Raw genomic sequence first — 18,364 nt, forward strand, 5'->3', positions numbered from 1 at the left:
CATTCTCTTAATGTATATGGATGATAATTGTGTGAGTATTGCAACATTTTTCAAAGTTCTCTTGCAAACATTCAGATTTTTTTTGCAAGTCACATGTTCTACTAATATAATTTTAAATTGATCTTGTGAAAATTGGTTTCACTTTTTAAGAAGTCAGGAATTTCTAGAATTCCAGCTTGGACAAATTTTGCCAGTCTTCTTTAGCATTGCTTTTCAGAGGCCAGGGTGAGATTTCCCGGGGGCCAGACATCCACTCCCAGTTTCCCTGTCAAGCTGGTGATTTTGCCATGTCCTTACCTATCCTGCAGAATCCAACTCAGTTACAATGTAAGTGAGATATTTTCAGTTATGTCCAACCATTTTTATCTCTTCTTTGAACTTAATTTCTCACAGCTTAGCCCCAAATTGTTCTCGTTTGGTTCAGTTGTAATTGTCTTGCCCTCCCAGCTAAACGTAATCTCTCAGTTGTCAAGGATTATTCATCCCATTTGCTCACATAGCAGGACACCCGAGACACAAGCAGAGACCGCAGACAGGAACGCTGAATGGATCCAGTGCTAGTGGTTGATTTCCTTGTGGTGGCCTTCATTCTCTCTGACCTTTTTTTAAATTCTGTATCACTAATTTATTGAATTATTAGTTCTTTCATTGTCATCTCAATAATTCTTTATTTTTATTTAAAATAGAATTGTATTACATTTTTATTTATTTTAATTTATTAGGGTGACATTGGTTAATAAGATTATATAGGTTTCAAGTGCACATCTTGTTAGCTGCCTCTTTTTTCCTTTTAAAGATTTATGAGCTGAGCCCTGTCAGGTGTGACTCGGTTGGGTGTTGTCCCACAAAGCGAAAGGTACCCTGTTTAATGCCCAGTCAGTGCACATGCCTGGGTTGTGGGTTCGGTCCCCCAGTTGGGATGCGTACGAGAGGCAACCAGTTGATATTTCCCTCCCTCTTCCCCCCTCCCTTCACCTCTCATTAAAAAAGGGGGGAGGTATTTATCAGCTGAATATTGTAAAGAGAAAGAAAAGGATTGTTATAAATAATTGTTCACAGTGGTGATTTTATCCAAGCTTTCCAGTAGAACCCAAACACGTGTTTTGTCAGATCTAAATCATCTCCTGTTTTAAATTTTACGCTCTTACTCTAAATTTATCTGATCTGTTGATTCCTCAAAATAAAAGAAAATGCTATACAGATGTGATCCTCATTCTATATATTTTCTATACAAGCCTAAAATTCTGTGTCTGCACATGTTGTAAGAATGTTTAAAATACCCCAGCATGAAAGTTTATCAGTGTTTAGGAACCTCTACAATTAGGTTTTGTAAGTTTGAGTTTTAAAATTAAGTCCATTCTTTAAAAAGAATAAAACCATCCATTGTGACAGTGGAAGGACAGAAGAGCTGGGGACCCTGAGAGAGTGTGAGATGCCGACTCTTAACCAGATGATGCGTTATTTAAGACTGGCTCTCCTCAGGAATTCTTCCTCTGTATTATTGGCCCTGCCCAGGTGTTCCATCCCCCTGCACCCTGGGGCTGGTGGGCCTAAAGGGGCAATCAGTCCCTTTTTCCACCCACCCTCGATGCCAGTTACTTCTACATTTCTAGGAATACGTGCCAGTGGTGGATCTAGTCTATCAGTCAGCTGCCAAATAAAGGCTTTTAGAGGACAGTGCTACCACTGAGGATACAAAACAGTCCCCTCTTCATGAAACTTACCTTCTGGCAGGGAGGGCAGGCTCTTGCATGGACTGAGCTGCTCACTGCAGGAGGTGGGAGAACAAGATTGCTTCCTGGGAAGATGGGTCAGCATCTCCTGCAAAAGCTTCTACAATCTGCAAATTCTGCTGCACCCTCTCTGGGGAGGTCTTATGTACATCCCATTCCCTTTGAGAATCACTCCTGCTGCCGAAAGATGTCACTGATGAGAGCAAGATACTTCTGTGAGTGGTTAGGCAGAAGGGCTGTGAATCACTCATTCTACTGGATGCTATAGCATATTCTCCTGTATGCTGACTGCCACATACCAGAGACAAAGCCTACGATAGGACCACATAAACACATAGTATCTATTATATGGGTTTTGAGAGTTAATATTTAATATCAGGGGTCCTTAGGTCTGAAGCCTTTGGGGCCCTCTGAAGTATAGAGCTGTTAAATTACAATAATCCCCCCCTTATCCTCAGGGCTCATGTTCTAAGATCTCCCGTGGATTCCTGAAACCTCGGATAGTACCAAACCCCATAATAACTAGTGATGAAATAGAACAGTTGTAACAATATACTATAATAAAAGTTATATGAATGTGGTCTCTCTTTCAAAATATCTTACTGTGCTGTATTCCCTTTTCCACTTAAAAGAAGCACTTTACAGCTTGTCTTTGGCATTTTTGAATTACCAGTATAACGACTCTTGTACTTTAATAAAATCAGGGTGATGGGAACACAAGCACCATGATATTGCAGTGGTCGATCTGATAACAGAGATGACTACTAAGCCATTAGTGGGTGGTGACGTCCACAGCAGTAGAGACACTGGGCAAAGGAATGATTCACCGGGGTTGGGGGTGGGGGGTGACAGTGTGAGATCTCATCACACCACTCAGAATGGCACTCACTTTAAAACTTACCAGTTGTTTACTTCTGGAATTTTTCTTTTTTTTTTTTTTTTTTAAAGATTTTATTTATTTATTTTTAGAGAGAGGAGAAGGGAAGGAGAAAGAGAGGGAGAGAAACATTAATGTGTTGTTGCCTCTGGCACATCCCCCACTGGGAACCTGGCCCACAACCCAGGCATGTGCCCTGACTGGGAATCAAACCCGAGACCCTTTGGTTCGCAGGCCCGCGCTCAATCCACTGAGCCACACCAGCCAGGTGGAATTTTTCCATTTAATATTTTCAGACCATGGATGACTGTGGGTGACCAAAACCATGGATAATATAGATGAACATTAGACGAAGCAGCAGGTAGTGGTGACAGTCCTGTCCCTGGACTGGTGGATAGGAAAGTGAGCAGAAACTGAGGAGAAATCTATATAGCATTACTGACTGAACTGATGCCCCCCCCCCCCCAAAAGTGTGTCCCAATATGCATTTGGGATATATTTAGCAGTGTAAAGGGTTCTAGAAAAATGGGGCTGGGGGTGCCATATGCGGTAATTTTCTGGAGAGCTGAGGTATTTCATGCCTCAGTTGAGGCTGAGAAATTAGGCTGAGACTAAGCCTGCAGATAGGACAAGTATTGAGGGACCTAACAGTCAAGAGTAGGTCAAGAAGGCAGCAAGAAGAAAACACAAACTGAGGACCAACAGATCCATATAATATTGACTTATAAAGGCTACCAGAGGAGACATATATCTGTCTTTATAGCTGGTCACAACTGCTTAGAATTGAGGAGGTGAATCAGGTGTAACTGAAAAAGCAGATACAGTCTGCTTATGATAAGCTCTAGATTTAGAACTCAGGAAGGAAGAGCTAATAACTACAAGTATGCTAATAGCAAGTTACATTTGTTAGCTACTTTATAGTTTTTAAAGTGTGTTTTACATGTTGTCCCATTTATCCCTGTTGCAGCTTATATGCATAGAGGGCAGGTACTAGGCCTTAAAAAGTCGAGATGACTTGCCGTGACATACTTCTGCTAAGTGGCCGAGCTTAGCTTGAACTCTACAGCTCATCTCTTTTCTGCTGGCAAAGACACAAGCGGAAGTTCTTATCACAGGATTGGCAAATTTTGGAGCACCTGCATAATTTTCCTAATTTTATTTTCTAGGTTCTCAGGTACAAATTAAGCTTTACAGGTTTTCAAAATACTGTGTAAAGTCTTTTACAAAAAAGTAAAAGAGGCAGCAAAATTTACCAAGATTGTGAAAGCAGGTTAATTCTGAGTACTAAATTGACTTTCTTTATTTGTATCTAATTACAGTGATAACATTCAGTATAAGTAAGGATATAATTTATTCAGGCACAAAAAAATTGGTACATGGCTTCTGTGTTTTCTAACAACTTGTTGATATGTATCTGTTATGTACTTTAAACTGGTTTTGGTGTTCTTGATACAATGAGTCTACATGTATATTGACAAATATGTATCTATTTCTTCAAGAATTTTCCATGATGGAACATTTTCTCAGGCCAGGTGGGCCTGAAAGCTGCCTCGCACATTTTAATCCAGGAAACACATTGTGCACCTTTGTACCACATGAAAGGGTGACCATTGAAATTCTCTGGGAGCCTGATAGGCTGCTTCTCTCTGCCCTGGTTGTTAAGCACCTTCAACAAGACAGGGCCCAAATATTTCTGGTTACTTTAAATGTGAATGGCAAGAGGTGGAACAGGACAGGAGTCAAGGTGGTCATTATAGAGTGTCACATGCAAGCAGCCGTAGCAGTTTAGGTGCCTCTGTTCCTTCTTCAGTTGTTCACAAATGTATCTGACTACACTACTGAGTTCGGAACCATAGACCCTCTGTCTTCCTAGTTTGGGGAGTCTCTTGAGTAGAAACCAATTGTGCCATAGTACATTGCAATTTCATAATCTAGAAAAAATGCTTGTCAGGGACTAGCATAAAGCCACTAAACTCATCAGCAGCCTGAGAGGGAGCGGAGCCAGTTTCTAGAGGTAAAAAGTTAATGTTCTAGCTCCTGCTTCCAGCACTTTCTCCCATTCAGTGGCAGTGGGGATGTTCTCGAACTCTTTTATAGCCATATCTAATCCCATTCAGAGTTTAAATCATTCCAATAAAAATATTTCTGTGTCACTCTGTCCCTGAAATAGCACTGCCATTTAATTCACACTTATGTTTGTTGCAGAGAAAGCGGCAGCTGCCAACATAGACGAAGTACAGAAGTCAGATGTATCATCCACGGGGCAGGGTGTCATCGATAAGGATGCGCTGGGGCCTATGATGCTTGAGGTAGCACACCCCCATTTGCGTTCTGTAGTTTACAGTGTTGTTGATCTTCACATTGTTACATTCATTTTCAGGTGAATGTAATTTAAGGATAATCCACAGTTAATTTTCACTCCTGAAATTGAAGTACTGCTTACCTCTTCGGTTTATTAACATGTATCTGTTTTCTGGTCCCCGAGTCCAGCATATATACATTTCAAATGAATGGTATAGAATGAAATTGACTAGATTAGAATATAAATTGACAGGGTTTAACTGCCAGCTGAACTTTCATTTTGGAAAATCATATTCACAAGTCCTGTTAAATTCCGATATAGTTTAATTTGAAATTCCCCCAAATTCTTAGATTTTATATATATTATATACATATGACTTAATGACTTTATACAGGTTAAAATTTGAGGACCAAAAGGAAGTTTATGCTTTTTATTTAGCAACTTCAAGCTAGTTTATTTATTTCATAAAGATGAAAATTGAAGTAATAGGCAAAACTTTTAAGGTAAGCATCACAAATGCAATGGTTGGTCTTCACCGCTGTTCTTTATTAACTTGAGGAAGTTTTATGACCACACTGCTGTCTAGAATTTGTAAAGTCCAGCTTTCCTATTTTGTTAACTACTACAGTATGACATAGTAAGTGCTGTACCTATTCCAAAATTAAAATTCAAGATGTAGGCTATGGTAAGATGAGGAGAAAGTATCAGTGAATATATAACAAGAAGCAGATGAGCCCTGAGACATAAATTATGTCAGTTCTCAGGGTAATTTCCTCTACTGATGATATGATGAGATTGAAAAGTACCTCATGGCCAGAAGCTTTTCAACAGCTACATGTATATAAGAAATTAGGATTTTTAAAGCAAAGGTAACCAAGAATCACACCTTTTTTTCATTTGGTTCATAGGATCATTTTTACTTTTAGAAAATTGAATTCTGTGAATTCCTACCATATAACTGGAAGGTGGTGGGGACACACACTATATATATATATGATTGTCTGATGCAGTCTTTGTACTTAGAAATGACAGAGTTCATTCCCTGGGGCTGAACCTGCTGCAAGAAGACTTTAAATGACCCGTGTTAGCCTTTGCTTATTTCTCGTGATTCACTTGCTTGAAATCATCCAACTAAAATTTTCAGGGAAAAAGCAAAAACACACTTAACCTTATTTTCCAAAGTCAACAAGGCAGTGGAAGGCCAGAGAGTGCTGCTTCCCACTTGGTTCTTAGAAGCAGATAAGAAAACTCTAACAAGCTGGACTAGTTAGAATTAGATGAAAGAAAGGAGCTAACTTCTGTGAAAACCATCTTGAACTACAAAAAAAAATTGATTTGAAAATTATAGTAATCTAAGTTGTTACGATTGGGGAATTTTCATATGTCTGTGTTTACTCTTTATATCAGGGGGTGGGGGTGAAGTTAAAGTAGAGCGGAAACTCCTGGGAAGACTTTTGAAGCTTCTAAAAAGAAATGCTTATAGTCACCACAAGGCTGTGACTCCAAACTTTTGAGAGCAAGTTCATTAAGTGCAGAGATCAGATTGCTAGATGTCAGTGGGCCTTATCTCATAAAATCAAACCAACATTTTTGCTGTTTCAAAATAGTCTTCTGAGAATTCAGTGTATTGAGCAAGCCCCAGTGTAGCTGGACATTAGTGCTAAATCTTTTGGAAAGATAATGCTTGAATCTGGTGACTTAAGGTTTGAATTTCAATCTTTATTTTTGTTGACATGTAATAATTTAAACAGAGAAAACTTGTTCCCGTTGTGCTGTTCCTAGGCATAGATGCACACTCATGCTTACATCATAGCATAGTGGTTGCTAAGCAACAAAACCAAATGTCAGCTTTTTTCATCAGAGCATATGTAATGAGCTTTAAAAAAAATGCAGTTTTATAAGGTGAAACAATTTCATCTTTCAGTTCTATTAAGCCACAAATCAGTCTTTTTACCAGGATACAAAAGCAGTAGGAAGCTACATGTACTTTCAAAAGTGAACTGCACATAATATAATTATGAAAATCCCTGATTAATATGTATCTAAAGCATTGAGCTTAGAAGGACACTTGGTACAAAGGTAATCAACTGACTTCCTGTCGCCCCGCACAGGCACACATGCCATACGCACAGGCACACATGCCATACGCACACTCACACGAGGTTCTCAAGGGTAGGGGCAAAGCTATGTCAGAAGGCAGTTTACATGCAGTTCTGCTTTGCCCAGCATATGGTTTACACCATTGGTAGAACCTGACAAAATAATTAAGAAAAACTAAAACCAAGTGGTATTGGTTGTTTTTTGTAGATGTGGGGAGCTTTTCACTGGTACCTTATAGTCAGTTCTGATTGGAGAGAGCCCTTAGTCTTGTGATGAACATTGAATTAAAGATGGACTGCGCTCAAAGAAAGCTCACAAAATGGGAGCCTGTTAAATAATAACAAGGAAAACACAAAACTAGGGAGAAATAAACACTTTATGCCCCATTCATGTATGTTATACCATTATGTACATGTACTATTCATGATAAAAAACACTCACAAATACATAGCATGGAGAAAGCGTGGCCTACACAGGGGAGACCACGTGGCTATCTTTCCAGGTATGACTGATCAGTATCAAGCCGTTACTAGTCCTGATCACTCACTTGACAGAGCTCTGACAGCAAGGATCAAAAAGGGGAAGGAGGGGTAACTGAGAGAAACTCACCGAACTCCCAACCTTTCGCATCCCGGAGGCAAACATATTAGGAAAGGGACTGGGGTAAAGACCGCGGCAGAACGCTCACTGCTCATTGCACAGCCATCCAGAGCAGGAGCTGTGGAGATAGGTGCACCTTCATTCAGTTCCAGCTCTGCCACCGACCGGTTGTAAGAGCTTGGACAAATCACTTAGCATGTCTGAGCCTCACTTTCTTCCTCCACTGTAAATTCCTTCCAGAGTTGTAAATAGCAAAATGACACAATGTGTTTAAGGTGCCATAAGCATGCTAATAGCTATCATTTATTATCTTTATTTCTTGAAATGATCCTACATTCCTCATCTAGGGATCTAGGTACATAGTGAGGCCATGCACCCATTACAGGGAAAATGCTTCTGTTATTTAGGTGATTCAGGAATCTGTATCCCAGCAGCCTGGAAAACAAGTCCCTTTCGAAACCTCAAGCGTCAGGGCAGTGCTGGCCGCATCTATGCCTAAGGTCCCAGTGAAGACTAGCTGTCACATCAGACTTCTCAGGCCCTTTCCCCATACACACCAAACAGTACAGGACTCATATTTCTTTAAAGGTCTGAGATCATCTGCAGTTCTTTTCATTTAAACCCAAGCAGCTTTAAAGGTAGTAAAATTGGGGGGACGGAGAGGATTGTTTCATTTATCCTTAAGCTGAGGGAAAATTATCACTGACCCCTTCCACTGTTACACAAGAGACTGTACAACAACATGACTTTGTATTGGGTTGATGACATTAAGTCGTTCTTGGCCCTATGGAGTACATCAGTCTCATTTTGAAAATACATATAAATGTCTGTACACTTGGCAATAATTATATCTCAATAAATTAATGGAATTAGCATTTGTCATTTAATTATTGACAAGAAACCCTGATCTGGGCTCTTCCCCACCAACTAAAATGAAGTAATTTCACCAACATAAAATGTGTTAATTGTTTCTGAAAACTAGGAGAAGCAAGAGAGCTTTTCTATCCATGTGTGAATTATATGTTTCTCTTAAAGGGATCATTCCTTTTTTAACAACTGCATATAATTTTATGTTCCTTTCTAACACAATTTTTGTCTTTTCCCTTAGGCCCTTGATGGGTTCTTCTTTGTAGTGAACCTGGAAGGCAACGTTGTGTTTGTTTCAGAGAATGTGACCCAGTACCTAAGGTATAACCAAGAGGAGCTGATGAACAAAAGTGTATATAGCATCCTGCATGTTGGGGACCACACTGAATTTGTCAAAAACCTGCTGCCAAAGTCTATAGGTAAAAAATTGTCTGCTGGTTCTCTCCTCACTCCCCCCGCCTCCCCAGCTGTCCACCTTGTCTTGTTTAGAGGGGTAAGATAGAACTATATTATGTCACTGGGGTATGGAGTTACTGTGTTAATATTAAGCTTAGAAGTAATGGAGAAAAGGACATCTGCAGGCATTGATCTTGATTGCTCATTTTGGTTCTATATTTAAAATACATGAAAATAATTCAGATGGAACGCACTCATGGCAACTGTTTTCGTGGGGTTTGTTTTGTTGTTACTTAAGAAGCTGCCAAATTGCCTCCCACTCTATCCAGTGCTGGCAACTCTGTTTTGTCCTTTTACTCCATGACTAAGAAGTAGAAGGTCACGAGAAGTTTGAGATTCAACTTATGTTCAGTCCAGCTGGTGAAAAAAAGAGTATGTGCATGGGCATATACAACATTTTAAAAATAAGATGGTAAGGAACAAAGACTCAGATGCTCTCAGCCCCAGAGCCCTAAGTGGCCTCTTTCATTTCACAGACTCAATGGCTCTGCAGTGATTTCATCAGGTGCTGCCTCCTTCGCCGCCCTCCTTGTCCCAGATTCCTAACTTCCTCATCTCACGCTAGAGATGCTGTCCCACATGGACTCTCAAGGGCCATGTTTTAAAATGGGTGATTCACAGCATAGTCCCACCTTAGTTGCTGCTGTGGGATATGTCTGTTCCCACTTACTAAGTGGTTCTTTTTTAAATATTCTCACTTAAACTGATGATGCTAACAACACTGTCACAGAAAACAAGAAGTGCACATTTTAAGTGAGAGAATAAGGTCAAGTCTTGAGTTAGCAACTATTTCTGTTCTTTTTCTTAAGACTTTATATTAGCCAGTCTCAGAGCTGCCACAGTAAATAGGAAAAGGTCTTTTTAAATTCCATTACAGCTGGCCTTCCCTGAAATAATAACACTTTATTCAAAGTGACTGCAACAGTAATACAGAACATCTGAATACTTGTGTGAGATTCTTCTATTATATTCTCTAGTAAGTAAACAAGAAAATGTGATTTCTTATTTCAAGTAACTGGTATTTTCAAATCTTTTCGATAATTTTATGACTTCCTCAAAGGACCTTATACTTACTAATTCACTATTATTAATTCACTTGTCTAACGAGTTTTTTGCCTTACTTTATATTGTGCTTTTTTATACTTTCAAATTACTTATTAACCTGGGTTAGTAAGAACTCTTTTTCCTCTGATTACTCTGTGTAGTCCTCATTATGTAAATAAGCTTGTAAGAATGCTGGTGGTGAAACTAACTTCCCCAATAGTCTGCTATTGATAGTCTGCTATATCAACGAGTAAAGTGAGCTCTGGTTCCTTGTGTAATTCTAAAATGGTCCTTACTGTTAACTTGATACTGCCTTTTTCTCTCTGGCATTTGTTCCCTTTTTAATTCCTCTACCAGCTCACTAGCAGTGCGCTTACCTTTGCATTTGCCTTACAACTAGCTGTCCCATTAGGTACTTCCTAATTAGTGACTCCTGAGAGTGCATTAACTTGTCTGGGACTGGCCCACTTCTGACCACCTCTTTCATTGACCTAATGGTCCTCATATTTTTTAGATAACACATAATGAACAGTAAAGGAAAGAATGCCAAAGTGAGAATTAGCCATGGTTCTGATTCCAGCTCTTTCTGTGGTGAACATTTGTTTGGACAGTTTTCTCTGATGAAGTAGACCTGGTGATACATAAATACCCTTTAATTCTCAAAATTAATTATTCTAAGTATTGATACCAAAATAGAGGAGATTTGAAGTACTTTTTCACCTGGAAAGAATAAATGACACTAGCAGTGTATCCTCAAGGGTTTTTCAGTCTTATTGAAGAAATATGCGTGAAACAAAAAAGATGACAATAGAGTAATTCAGCAACAGCTCTGTTACTGAATATACACTAAAATTTCTGTGAAATTTTTGTAAAGAAAGATCTGTAAGAGGAGGCAGTGTGGGGTGCCGACAGTAGTTGGTTCAGTATATAGAGGAGGATCCCAACCTTAAGGCAGGAGTACATTGGGCGGAAGAAAAAGAGGCAGCCTGACACTTTAGAGGTCATAGGAGCAAAGATAACCATGTGGGGTTGAGCACTGAAAATGAGGGGCAGTGTGAAAGATCTGCTTAGATCAGGGGTGTCAAACTCATTTTCACCGGCGGCCACATCAGCCTTGCGGTTGCCTTTAAAGGGCCAAATGTAATTTTAGGATTGTATAAATGTAACTACTCCTTAACAGTTAAGCGAGAGCTCAGCACTGCTGTCAGGCAGAAACAAAGTGGAGAGCCGGATTTGGCCCGTAGGCCTTGTGTTTGCCACCTGTGGCTTAGATGGAGAAGATGGAGGTTCTTAGTAAGATTTTGATTTATCAGTTTGAATGGCTTTCATATTCCTGACCACATCAAGTCAAAATCCTTTTAAAGAATTTAATGCATGCTATAGTTCACAGGTGGCAAACACAAGGCCCACGGGCTGAATCCGCCCCTCCGCCTTGTTTTATCTGGCCTGGCACCTTGTTTCTACCCAGCGGCAGCACCAAACTGTTGCTTCACTGTTAAGGAGTAGTTACATTTACATGGTCCTAAAATTGCATTTGGCCCTTTGAAGGCAACCGCGAGGCTGATGTGGCTCCTGGTGAAAATGAGTTTGACACCCCTGCATTGGTGCCACGTACAGATTTTTGAGTAGGGGATAACATCTAAAACTTGGAATGCAAGTAGATTTAACTAAATTTCCAAGAAATCAAAGTTAGAAAAACCCCAAAATAGAGAACTATAGTATTCTAGTAATGAACTTGGAGGGAAGGGGGTCAGAGTGAAGAGTAAAAAGACATTTTGAAAATCCCTAGCATTTTCCCAAGTTGTTGAAACATTAACCCAAGAATTTTTTCCCCTCCAGTAGTTGGTTCAGTATATAAAAATAAAATAAGTGTATGCTTTCTATTTCATTTTGATAATGTGTTAGTAATGAGTCTAATGTTGGTTTCTTGGTAATTTTGGATTACTTTGCCTTGCTTAGTGAACGGGGGCTCTTGGTCTGGCGAACCTCCCAGGCGGAACAGCCATACATTCAATTGTCGGATGCTGGTAAAACCTTTACCTGATTCCGAAGAGGAAGGTCACGATAACCAGGAAGCACCTCAGAAATACGAAACTATGCAGTGCTTTGCTGTCTCTCAACCAAAGTCCATCAAAGAAGAAGGAGAAGGTAGAGCAAAATCTCTAGAATATTTTATATATCCGTGTTTTTTTTTCTTGAACTGCTTTCACACTTAATAATCTAAAGTTAGTGGTCGCACAAAGAAAAATTTAGAGGCAGTTTTTTTTTCCATGTTTTTTTTTCGCCTTCTTAAGAATTTTTATGATAAATTTAATTGTTAAGTCTTTAGAACAACTCTATTCAATAGAATTTTCTACAATCAAGACATTGTTATGTGTCGTCAATGTCCAGTGCAGTGGCCACTAGCTACACTCTGGCTGTGGAGCATTTGAAATGCCAGTCAGGCCATTGGGAAATGGAATTTTCTGTTTTATTAAGTTTACATTTAAATAGCCACATGTGGCTAGTGGCTGCCCTATTAGAGCAGCCCTGTTAGTGGTTGAATCTCTTGAGAAGCCTAACTAAGCTCCTGTGATCATCTGCTGCAAGCTATGGGCCACAGCCCTAGAAAAATGCACACGGTACAAACAGCATTTTTTCATATACAGTGGACCCTTGAACAACTCAGGGGCTAGGGGCAGCTGGCCCCTGTATTGTCAAAAACCCACGTTTAACTTTTGACTTCCCCAAAGCTTAACTAATAGCCTAGTGTTGACTGGAAGCCTTACTGATAATAGTTAATTAGCATATATTTTGTATATTATACATATACTGTATTCTTGTAATGAAGTGAGCGAGAGAAAAGAAAATGTTATTAAGACAATCATAAGGAAGAAAAAATAAATTTATAGTATTGTATGAATTTATTGAAAATAATCCATGTATAAATTGGACCTGTGCAGTCTAAACTCACGTTGTTCAAGGGTCAGCTAAACTTCCTAGAGATTAATGGATTCCATGTAGTTTGTCTGTGGGTGCTGGGCCCACAATCTGGTGTAATAGAATGATACTAAAGAGAGGACAGAGATGGGAGTGGAATGGAGGGGTTGCAGACTATAAGGTCTTAGGCTTTTCCCCTTAAAGAGAAGCTGATGTAGTGTCCAGCCCTGCACCCTCCAAGCAAGCCATTCACAGCTGAGTGTCACTCTGTAATATGAGACAGTGCTGAACAGTGCGATCTGCATGCTAGCAGAAGGGGAAGAACTGAGGACCGTCAGTGAAGAGAAACATCATGGGCTTTACAATCAGGCAGGCCAGCCCCTAATTCAGCCACCACAAACTCCGACTCTGCACCAGCTCCTTGAGCTCTCTGAACATGAGTTTACTCTAGGTTCATATTAAGTCAACAGTAACAGTGTGAGCATGTAATAAGGATTACATGACTGTTCCTCAACCATGATTGGCATTAAGTACTAGTTCAGTTCTTTTAAAATATACATATATATATATATAATTTAAAATGTATTAGAAAGGAAATAAGAGCTGTCATAGATGATACATAGTTTTTCAAAATTAAGTTTGTACATAGGTATTGAATGTCAATTGATTATTATTCACTTTTATGCAACAATTACTGCTAATTGATCCATCTATGATAATATCCTAAAGTAGTATAGAAAAGATAGAGCTGAGCTAATTTTTGTGTTAACATTGTTAGACATTTAAAATCTCATTCTGGATGTTAGCTCTCAATACAGCGTATAAGTGGAGTTTCTGAGCCATGGTGTGCTCAGGTTCAAGACCTGGCTTCACCAAAGTTATGCATGATGTTGAGCGAGTTATGTAAACTTTATGCTTTGCTTTTCTCCTCTGTTAAATGGAAATGATGCTAGTACGTACCTCCTAGAGTTTTTAAGAGGATTAAATGAATTGGTAGCCTATAAAAGCAGCTAGACAGATATCCATCTCATAATAAGTAATCAAAAACTTAATGTTTATTATGTTGAAAATGAGGATTACATTTAATTTTGAGATACCTGTCTAGATTTAGGTTATATTCTTTGTTTTAAATGGCATATTGCCATCATAAGGATACTTACATTGTTTGGTAAAGGTATGTCTAGTTTTCCAGTATCATGGTAAACCTGAAACTCAAGAGGCAAATCCTTCACAAAGCAGTGTATCAGATTTTGGTTTTCATTATTTCTCAACTTCATTATGAATTCAACTGCATGTTACTATCAGCTGTTTAATAAGAAAGGATTCCATTCTTCTCTGTCATTGGGTGGCTGTTTTCAGGTTGCTAACACTAGTATGGTAGATATTCTTTTATCACATGTATCATGTGGCTTCAGCAGTTTATCCTCAGCTCCCCCCACCCCCAGCCCCACTCATCCTACACAGCAGGTCCCCTCCCTCTCCCCAGCTGCTTCCCACCTCGGTGGAGGAAAGAATAAAGCCAGCAAAAAGCAGAGGTACAGGGTGTTTGTCACTCTCTCCCTTATTGACTTATACTTGAATTTGTAAAAAAGCCTAATGTGATAACCCTAAGTATCTACGATTGAAGATTTGCAGTCCTGCTTGATTTGTGTGGCAAGGAGAGTCCCCATGAAGGAAAGACCGGTTCTTCCCTCATCAGAAAGTTTTACTACTCGCCAAGATCTCCAAGGTAAATTTTCTTTTGCAAAGAAGACCAAAGAAATCATTTTAAAATGCTTACATATTTGTCAATGCAAGCAGTGTGCTTAGAAGGCTAAAGATGCTGGGACTAGTGACTGCTGGGTAAAAACACTGAGGAGCTGGAGGACGGGACAGGGAGGGACAATTATTTTTACTGCCTACCATTTTGATCCGTGCACCCTTCTAAATAAATAAGCGTTTTTATCTTTTAAAAATTTAATTATTTCCATAAGTAATAGTCGAGTATGTAGGTATAACGCTTGCTGTTATTTACTAGGCAAGATCACATCACTGGACACGAGCACCATGCGGGCGGCCATGAAGCCGGGCTGGGAGGACCTGGTGAGAAGGTGCATTCAGAAGTTCCATGCACAGCACGAGGGGGAGTCTTTGTCCTATGCCAAGAGGCATCATCATGAAGGTAAGCATCTCCAAAGGATATTTTTCTTGAACTTGATTTTGCTAAATTAGTGCTTCCTGTGGGAGCTTTCTCTGAAACAGTGATTCCAGAAGTTCACCTCAGCAGACTTGAGTCTGGTTATTCCTTGTGTTCCTGTGTATCTGCGTCACCTTGCCCAGAAGACCTTGCCATCTGAAGGAAGATTTCACAGGAGAAGACGTAGGACAGAAGAGTATGATGAGGGAAATAGACTTAGACATGATAATTTCATTGGTGAAGGAAAAGGAAAAGAGGTCATTGTCTTCAATTCTAAAGCTTCTAGATGTATAAGGCAATAAGATACCATCTAATATCAAAAGAAATATTATCTGAATCATAAGGAAAATCTGAAAAGAGGAATGAAATGAAATTTGTGAATTTTAGATTGAGGTGACAGCGGGGTCCAAGCCCTCCTTCCAGATGACCACCGAAGGCTGCCCAGATGTTTATGAAAGGGCCAAAGAGATAAAATGACAGCCTGAGGTCATACAATTAATTAACAGGACAGCTGGAAGTAAACCCAAGGCTTCAGTATCATATTTCAGTACTAATGGCTGCCCTCATTGCACACCTGGTCTTGTCTGGCATCATTCGCCTTTCTCTTATCTCATTGGTCCTCCTGCCCACTGTGAAGCAGGCGCTGTGACTCTCCTGCTATAGACAGGAAGGCTGATACAGGCGAAATGACTGCTCCTGAGCCGTTAGTGAGTGTCAGCAATGGACGTTCATCTGAGGCCCATCCTGCCAGTCGCTCTGTTGTGCTGCCTCCGGAGGTCTTCCATAGAATCACTCTTCCTCAAGTGCAGTCTGGGTTTTTGTTAAACTGGCGAGAACAAAATAATAATCCTTTCCTTAGCACTTAGCACTGAGATGGGAGGGAGAACTTGCTCCTTCTCGCAGCCAGGGTGGCCAGGCTGCCTGGGAGGCACCAGTGTGCCTCTTAACTCAATTTGGCAATTGTAACTTACTACTGAAAATAGTATTTTAGTTTGTCATCTTTGTTCAGTGTGCATCTGTGACCTTGGCATTTTACCAATAATGTTTATATGTTTAAATGTTATGCTTTGAAGATTGTTGATGCAAACTGTACATCATAGTTAATGACCTCTCTCCTTTCCCTTAGTTTTTCCTCATCTTATTCATCCATTTTATCTTATTTATCGTTATTTCTTCCAAAATAAGCACATAAAGTTGCAAAGAAAAAGAGGAAATAAAAAGGCTATATTTGATAGGAATAAATACCATTTCACCAGATCTGGTTTAAAATGAAAGGAATAGTAACAGCAAAAAATAAGAGATCACCATAAGTAAACATGTCCATGGGCCCTGTGTAGCAGTGCCCTACATTTAATTCTGTGGCTTCCTGATTCCTTCCAGAAGGGTTTAGACAGTTGTACCAGGTACTATGCCAGGTCTCATTAGATGGAGCCCACTGAAAGGAAATTCTGAAATATATGAAATACATTTCATGTAAATGTACAAAGTAGATAAGATCAAGGGTAATCGTTTGCATTGAATAAAAATCTACTAGAGGGAATGGTTTAAATGAAGGGCTTCCTGAATGCGCCACGTGCTCGCTTGTACAGGTCTACTTAGTAAACATTTTTGATGTAGATCAAATGGAAATGGAAAATCTTAAAGGATCACATCCAAGGTCAGATAAAATTCTGAAACTATAAGCCATTGGAAACATGAATCTATTTTAAACATGGTATGTATGCTGCCTTTTAGGAACATACTTACTGTAGAAGGCAAGATACACATATGGACAGTAGTTCATTTCCAGTGCTGCCACTTCAGAGTAACTCATGCGAAAGTTGAGGCCAGAACATAACACTTAAATACTGCAGGTAACAAGCTGCAGAGGGGGTTTCTTTAGGGAAAGTGCTCCAAGTGAGATTTTGCGAAGAAACCAGAATGTATACCGTGCGCCAGCCTTCATCAGTCTCCCGCTCTCCATCCTCGTGGAATGTGAATGTGCTTAGTCATTGTGGGGCTAGCTACTCAACCCACAAAATCTGTGCTGAGGATTATTTGGTACAAACATGGTAGTCATCTTAAAATGGTTTAAGAGGTAATTATATTAATATGGCTACTTTTTCTCAATTGAAATAATTCTTTTTTAATATTCAGTATTAGTTTTAAAATAGCTGTTTTAAAAGATAAATCATGAGATTTTGTTTTAAGAGAAATTATTTTAACCTAGTTGATCTGTGCTATATTTTCTGCTAGTGTCTTGAAAATGGACATACCTGATTCTTTATCAAGACATTAAACCAATTCCATGTCACTAAGATTTGTACTTTTGTTGTTTCAGTTTTCTATTTAGCCTTTTTTTTCTCTGAAAAGATTCTTCTGATTGTTTACCTTCTACCTCCTATTGTTTCAACCACAGAAATAATGCTTCTTTTACACTGAGAAACAGAATTGGGGAGTAGTAGTGTGAGATGATGAATTGAACAGCACATGACTGAGATGAATATTCAGAGAATACATTTATTGTTATCAATTTTACTGTAATATTTGTATTAGTTTAAAGGGAAATGAAAGGCAGATTGCACAGTTTCAGGGTATAAAGTTTATGCACTGTTTTCTAACATTTTAAACAAATCATTGTAAAGCTTGTTTTGAGCTAATAAGTTGTTTGTTTATGCTCTGTTTTACCATGGTACTGAAGATTTTAAAAAGAACACACTTAGAGGGTCTAAACTTTATTTTAAATAAACAATATATTGAATTTATTACTATTTTAAGTGAAAAATAAGTGTGCTTTTAAAAATGTGTAATATTTTGATGACTACTTACAACTCTAACTACTGGTAGGAAAGTATTAAATACACTGGAGTTTATTTCTAGGATTATGTCTTGCCCCGCCCCCACCCCGATGTTTTACCTAAACGTGGTGCATTCTGTTTCCTCGCTCACTGGCAGTGCTGAGGCAGGGACTGGCTTTCAGTCAGATCTATCGTTTCTCCTTGTCCGACGGCACTCTCGTGGCTGCGCAAACGAAGAGCAGACTCATCCGTTCTCAGACTACTAATGAGCCTCAGCTTGTCATGTCTTTACATATGCTTCACAGGTAAGCTTGGTTCTGAGAAATCATCTTCCCTTCCCCAGTTAAAGGAGATTTTGCAAAAGCAACACATCCTCCTATAGCTGATCAGATTGTGAGACATTTCTGTTGATCAAGTGAGGCATGTAAAATATAACATTACATTGCTGTTAACTGTCGGTTTAAAGACAACTCATGATACCAGCTAAGTAGGGCTATGCGCTGAGTCCTAACC

At 39.3% G+C, this 18,364-nt stretch overlaps 1 protein-coding gene across 2 annotated transcripts in view; it reads left to right on the plus strand.

Moving 5' to 3' along the window:
* NCOA2 (nuclear receptor coactivator 2) overlaps positions 1–18,364 on the plus strand; it is a 287,290-nt gene that overhangs the window by 223,304 nt on the left and 45,622 nt on the right. For both annotated transcript variants that reach the window (XM_053929705.1, XM_053929700.1), the window contains exons 5-10: positions 4,816–4,919; positions 8,721–8,898; positions 11,939–12,127; positions 14,526–14,627; positions 14,916–15,059; positions 18,009–18,156. In XM_053929705.1, the coding sequence (XP_053785680.1) occupies positions 4,816–4,919; positions 8,721–8,898; positions 11,939–12,127; positions 14,526–14,627; positions 14,916–15,059; positions 18,009–18,156 (865 nt within the window). The remainder of the gene's footprint in view (positions 1–4,815; positions 4,920–8,720; positions 8,899–11,938; positions 12,128–14,525; positions 14,628–14,915; positions 15,060–18,008; positions 18,157–18,364) is intronic.

This window comes from Desmodus rotundus, chromosome 8, assembly GCF_022682495.2.
Source record: "Desmodus rotundus isolate HL8 chromosome 8, HLdesRot8A.1, whole genome shotgun sequence".
Classification (NCBI taxonomy): domain Eukaryota; kingdom Metazoa; phylum Chordata; class Mammalia; order Chiroptera; family Phyllostomidae; genus Desmodus; species Desmodus rotundus.